General features: G+C 58.1%; 4 protein-coding genes across 4 annotated transcripts; 1 reads left to right on the top strand and 3 right to left on the bottom strand.

Annotated features, from left to right (window-relative positions):
• Positions 1 to 513: 513 nt before the first annotated feature.
• Positions 514 to 1,417, top strand: N657DRAFT_651794 (uncharacterized protein). Its single transcript, XM_062794235.1, has one exon. It carries the CDS (start codon positions 532 to 534, stop codon positions 1,249 to 1,251), a length of 720 nt encoding a protein of 239 aa, XP_062641725.1. The 5' UTR covers positions 514 to 531; the 3' UTR covers positions 1,252 to 1,417.
• A 436-nt stretch (positions 1,418 to 1,853) lies between these two features.
• Positions 1,854 to 2,728, bottom strand: N657DRAFT_651793 (uncharacterized protein). The gene has a single exon (XM_062794234.1). It carries the CDS (start codon positions 2,584 to 2,586, stop codon positions 2,260 to 2,262), a length of 327 nt encoding a protein of 108 aa, XP_062641724.1. The 5' UTR covers positions 2,587 to 2,728; the 3' UTR covers positions 1,854 to 2,259.
• A 440-nt stretch (positions 2,729 to 3,168) lies between these two features.
• Positions 3,169 to 3,804, bottom strand: N657DRAFT_685606 (uncharacterized protein; the record flags this gene model as incomplete). Its single annotated transcript, XM_062796790.1, has 1 exon — positions 3,169 to 3,804. One exon carries the CDS (start codon positions 3,802 to 3,804, stop codon positions 3,169 to 3,171), a length of 636 nt encoding a protein of 211 aa, XP_062641723.1.
• A 322-nt stretch (positions 3,805 to 4,126) lies between these two features.
• N657DRAFT_675855 (uncharacterized protein) lies at positions 4,127 to 5,829 on the bottom strand (the record flags this gene model as incomplete). The annotated part of the gene is made up of 5 exons (XM_062795850.1): positions 5,242 to 5,829; positions 4,881 to 4,930; positions 4,673 to 4,836; positions 4,571 to 4,617; positions 4,127 to 4,458 (listed from the first exon to the last, which is right to left on the bottom strand). The coding sequence occupies exons 1-5, from the start codon at positions 5,504 to 5,506 to the stop codon at positions 4,127 to 4,129; spliced, it is 858 nt and encodes a 285-aa protein (XP_062641722.1). The 5' UTR covers positions 5,507 to 5,829.

Raw genomic sequence — 5,829 nt, 5'->3', positions numbered from 1 at the left:
TGAACTGGTTTGAAGAAGAATTGGGTGAGAAAGATGGTGTGGGAGATGGTGTGTTTGGGTGAGTGATGACCATCGGCATGTCCGGTTGCAGGGGTTGTCCGGTTGGTGGGTCACGTCGTCTAGTGTATCTTGGCGGTTGGCTTGGCTGTTGGTTGTACTCCGCATGTACCTTCGTGCTCGAGCAACTCGGTTGCAACTTATCGAAAATTACGAGTGCAGGTGTGCGGCGCACGCAGAGACGATGGAGACCTCCCATGCTCAGGGGTCCCGGGGAGGTACTTTGACAAGCCCCCGAGCGGCCTTCGAACGTCCCCTGCTGTGCTGCCAACAGGTAGGTAAGGTACTGTACATTCTGCCTCTGTTCTTATCCGCACGTCTCCGGCAGCAGAGTTGTCTTGCCCGGCATCGGTGCCTCTCAATCGTCTTCCCGTATACTTCATCAACCGAAGTTTGAACCAGTATCTCTTGGGCAGTTACAAACCAACAATGCTGAGGTCACTTCTTTCCTCGGGAGTGCTCGTCGCTCTCGCGATGCCTACCGCCGCCATCATCCTCACGTCGGCAAATCAGGCCGAGCTACATCCAATTGTGGCTCCCACGAAACGCCCCAATGTCACGACGACAGATCCGTGGACGTGCGTGACTGAGAGAATCAAGAACCTGTACTTCAACCCGCCGCGACCGAGCGGTGCTCTGGACGACGCCCATTACTCGTATGGCGTCCAGCTGCTCGAGACGTGCAGGACGACGGGCGTCTTCGAGTACCGCACCGACTGCGATTTTCCCGACAAGACGCTTTGGTGCGGCATCACAACCGCGCTGCCGGCATCGCTCCTCCCGGCCTACTCGGCCTACGCCAGCAGCGCCTGGTCCTGGTGGTCGGCGCACAGCTCCAGCGCCGTCCGCGTCGCCCAGGAATGCCCGCTGCTCTGGTACCAGATAGCCAATAACGTCGTCCTGGGCGGTGCGGCCTGGATGAACCACACCCTCATCAACGCCGAGTGCTATGCCGAGGTACACCAGACCGTCACAGGGTCCCGGTCGTCGGCAATGGGGCCGACCGCGACGCCGGGACAGGGCGCAACATCCGTGTCTGCGCCGGCCAGCACTTCGGCCAGTGTCCTCCCGACCCAGACAAGCAGCGTCCCCAGCTCTGGCGGTATGCTCCCGACTTCACCCACCATCATCATGCTCCCCATGCTCGCCGTCCTCTTCGCGGCCGCTGCCTCTGCAATATGTCAGTCCCTTTGAATCATGTTTGCCAAAATATAGAACACCCCGTCCCCAACGGCAGCACCCGCTAACCAAGCATTCAATAACTTACAGAATCCTGCAACGGGGGCACCTACGCTGGCGGCCAGTCAAACCAGATCCGGTTCCTCTGCAGCTTCGCCTGTAGCTACGGATACTGCCCTGCCGGCCTATGCAAGTGCACGTCGTACGGCGTGCCCAAGACCCCGCGACGCAGTCCGACCAGCGCAACGGTTGCCCGATCTCCGGTGTCAGCGACGCCTACAAGGGCCTGTGCAATTTCTCGTGTAAGGAAGGGTTTTGTCCGACGAATCTTTGTCAATATTTCTAGAGACGGGAGGGCGTCAATTGGCTGTTGTGGGGTGAATACACGATGCGGTATCTTGAAAGTGACCTACCTAGGTATCTGATGGGTGTGCGGAATGAGAATATGATGGCGGTGGCGATGACCGAGATCCGTGAGAATTTCTGAGGTGATGTTGTCGCTCAGCGGCATCTAGAGATGGAACTGCAAGATGAAAGCTGCAAGAGTTAAGGTATTAGACCACCTATTAGCTGAGCCGGGATCAATCACCTTGCAGCAGTGACATGCAGCGACCTCCACGTTGTCGTCCGTTTTCTGGCATCGCGAGGACTGAAGACGCATTTGGACATGTGGCTTGCACAGCCGTCGCCTGCATCGACTCGGATGTAGGCCCAAGTTGCGCGCCCGGCAAGTGCCCGTGCCCTCTGCCACAGGTGGCGTCTCGTCCTGCTCCGTGAGTGTCCGGAACATGAACCTGACGTGGCGTTGTAGAGGGTGCGGTTGCTAACGGCGGTTGTGGTGAGATTTCCCCCAGTATCCATGGGCGCTGTGCAATGTCGAACAGACTGACGACGAGTGTCTCTTGCTTTGGAGGAGAGGTAAGATCGTTGCCCACGGCGCACTCACCCTGGCTCCAGGCCACCACCAATTTCTGGACTCTGGCCAAGTCACCAGTGGTATCGATTGAGATGCCGAACACGGTCTCAGGCCCAAGGCTTCACGGCCGGAAGCCTTCCCGCCGCCGGTGGTGAGCACCAGCTCGCCGGTTGTTTCTCTGCCCTCGACAAACACGCCGGGGTAGCATTCAGGTTGGGCTCAAACAGGCCTGCTGCAAGTTTCGCGTTGTCGGTTGGTGTTGCGGTGGCATTGCTGACGGTTCTGTCGCCAACCGAAGCTGGATCAGTGCCGAGGGTGCAGCTCTGATTGAGATGTCGTGCTGGGATCGTCCAACGGGAGTAGCACCGAGAAGTGCAGCAGCATGGGCAGCTCACAGCGCGCCAAACGGCTGAGAGAGTAAATAGGGCGTCCATTTGTGTACATTGGCGTAGTCGAGGTGGCAGGGCAAGGGGCAGTCGTGCTGGTCTGGGATGTAGGTGAGAGGATCGGCGGTGGGTGAAGGGTCGTCTTCGGAGAGCGGTTGCACGACCCTCTGACCGTCAAGGTCAACCGCGGCTTGCACCAACGTGGTCGCCGCGGACAAGACGAAAGGCTTCACGGACTTCATCCTCGGCACCAGGAGCGGTGCTGGGAAACAGACGCCGGCAGAGAGAAACTACAAAGCAGCAAAGCGGCTGTGAGGCCAGGGGTGTACTTACACCCTGGTTGGAATAGTTATAACCTCGTCGGGGAATCGGATGCCGTTCGATCGGCGGATACGCTGGCGAACCTGCACGGCCAAATGGCGGTGCCGAACATTAACATGCGACGCGACCGACCGGGCCGTCGCCACACTTCTGTGCTCGTGGCATACTGCTCTGCGGACTATGGGAAATGGTGTGAATATCTCGCTGAACCTTACTATGGTTCGTCGCCTGCTTTTCCCGCTTGCCTCGCTCTCTCCTCTCTTTTGCGAACTTTCAACATTGAAATTACTCCTGATTGCTTGTTCCCTGCTACCGCCGCCGACCCGACCACCTCGACCTTCGATGCGGCAACCTCGACCGGTCGCTGATCAACGCCGCGGCCGCGGCCTCGTCTTTCTCCTGGATGGCCCGCGCCGCCGCCTCGAACTCGGCCCGGATGGCTTCCTCAATGCTCCCTGTCTCGCCCTCGCCCTCGCCCTCGCCCTGGTCCTGCTCCTGGTTCTGCTCCTGGCCCTGGCCCTTCCCCTGGCTTTTGCCCACCGGCGGCGGCACCACATGCCTTGAAAATGCCTCTGAAGCTCGAACCCAGATCGTTGATTGACGCACCATTTGTGATCCATAGACACCCGCCACGAAGAGCGGCTGGATAAGCCAAGAGACGGCGTCCTCATCGTCATAGTACCGCGGGGGGTCGCCTCCTTTGTCCATGAAATGGACATCGATCTGCTCGACGAGCTCTTCCGTATAGGCGGCAACCCCACAGATCAAAAAGCCGACAATTCCTTCATATAGGAGATTCCGGTCGTAGCTGCATGCGCCATCCTGACGCTCTATATACCGTCCTCCGCCTTGGAATTCCCACCTTGACCAGAAGTCCCTCGCCAGGTGGCACATATAGCATCCACCCGCAGGTTCGTAATCGTTTCCGTACAGCAGCTCTCCCATATTTCCGCGGAGTCCGGCACGCCCTAGGGCACAGCGGTGTAGGAATAATAATATTTCCGCGGACCGTTTATGCGCCTCCGCGGTGACACTGCCGGAGCGCATGGCGAATCTGGTCGCCACCGAGACAATCCAGCGCTCCTCTCCAGTTCTCCACCTCCGCTTCATTGTCCCATGCTAGTTCGGGCGTTCCCGCCGTCGCCGTTTTGGGTTCCGGTGACTGTCGTTGCTTCAGCCGCCAGTCGAACGCCAAGATCAACAGGTCTAGCACGTACAGCTGCCGCGATACCCAGTACCCGTCGGTCGACCGTACTCGCTGCTCGAACTAGCGCTTTGCCTCCTTCTCGTTGCCAAGGTCTATACCATACTGATCGAGAACCAGCCTCGTCAGGACCTTTCCCAGGATCTGGCCGTCGTATGTGACCAATGCCGCGATCATTCTACGCACGACCGACCGATTCTCGCAGAAGCCGTCGCGCGCTTTGGCGGAATCGTACTTGGCAAGGAGTCGGGCGTGGGCTTTGGGCCTGCGACTCGCCGCCTCTTCAAGGTGAAGCCCTATCCTCATCTGGCCGCAAACGACCCAGCCGTACCCACATGTCGCACAATCGCCTCTCTGACCATAGTATCGGGGTATATCAAGTCTCTGTCCAGCCACTGAAGGACACGCCTCGCAACGTTACCGGTCCCCCATTTTTAACAGTCTTCTAGTCGGTGGTCTGGCTCCCGCTGCCCTGTCGTCGCGAAGCATAACTCGCAGCCGACGAACCTCCATTCCTGAGTGCGATCATGGATGACGCCGAGCCGACGGGTTGTCTGGTACGACGGATATAGCGGGGAGTCTTTTTCTCCGGTACACTCTCCGTCATACTTTCTTGCGATAGCGAGTTTACCGTCCTCCGGGTTAAGCGGACGGATAACGGGCAACTTCTCCGCCAGGTATGACGCGATCCTCCTCCGCTCGTCTGCCTCTCCAACCATCGCAACCACGTTAAGGCGGCCAAAAACAGGTTCATTTCTATGAGAGCTCATAGACTGTGTTGCCGGTAGTGGTAAGTCTGCAAGGCGCGTCCGCTTACTCTGGGCGGCGCCTTCCTCAGGCCCAGCGGGTCTCTTATGGCCGTTGGAACTGCTGGCGGGACCGAAACCGAATGGTAACGTTATCTAACGTCGTCTCTTCTTGCTCTTGAAGGGAGTGACAATGTGTGTTTCGAGAGTAGTTGGCGCGAGCTCAGATGGATGAACATTCTATGCTGCTGCTGCTGATGGTCCCTGCTTGCAATCGTCGGCGCCAGCCCAGCCCGCTCTGGTATCCGCAGCATTAACTATGCTAGGGAGGTGCAAAAACTCGTGCCACCGACTCGACACCCACTCGTATCGCTCGAGGAGCTGGGGCTGTAGCAGCACCGGAAACGCTCCGTCGAGCCCATATGACCTTACTCTGCAACAGGCGATGGCCAGTCTGCCAAGCGAAAGCAACATCGCGATCCGCAGCGTCTGTCCGGTCATCGAACCGGTTGAACGGTTTGAAAACTTCGCGGACATGCTTTTCCGAAATGCCGACGGATAGTTGCCGGAGTATCTGCAGCGTTATGCCTTTTTCCCAGGCCCGTGCGGTGAATCGTTTAATCACGATGGATACTTGCGCGCGGAAAAGATACGTGGAGCAAGCCCGCAAGTCGGGTCTTTGTTCCCATATCAGCATATCGACAATGGGGCAAATGTAGACGAGATATTTGAAGAGTAGATAGCTTGGCTGAATAGGAAGGAATCGAGCGATATAGAACTCCCTGTTGGTAGATCGCTTAGCCTTGTGGCTCCGCGTCAGCTACATTATCCTTCCGTCGTAGACGAAGATGCCACATTCGGTCGACATAGAGTTCTGGCACCGTAGGTGTAGGATGTAACGGGCTGGGCCCGGTGCGAGCCTCGGCGACTCTCGGCAAATACCAAGACCCCTGATGAGGCTATTCCCACTCGCCCCACAGCACACCGAACCTTCTAGCAACGCGCTCAGACCAGCGCGCC

This window comes from Parathielavia appendiculata (genome assembly GCF_033297405.1).
Source record: "Parathielavia appendiculata strain CBS 731.68 unplaced genomic scaffold N657scaffold_82, whole genome shotgun sequence".
Taxonomy (NCBI): Eukaryota; Fungi; Ascomycota; class Sordariomycetes; order Sordariales; family Chaetomiaceae; genus Parathielavia; species Parathielavia appendiculata.
Note: the sequence above shows the minus strand (reverse complement) of the source record. Positions and strands in the feature narration are given on the sequence as shown.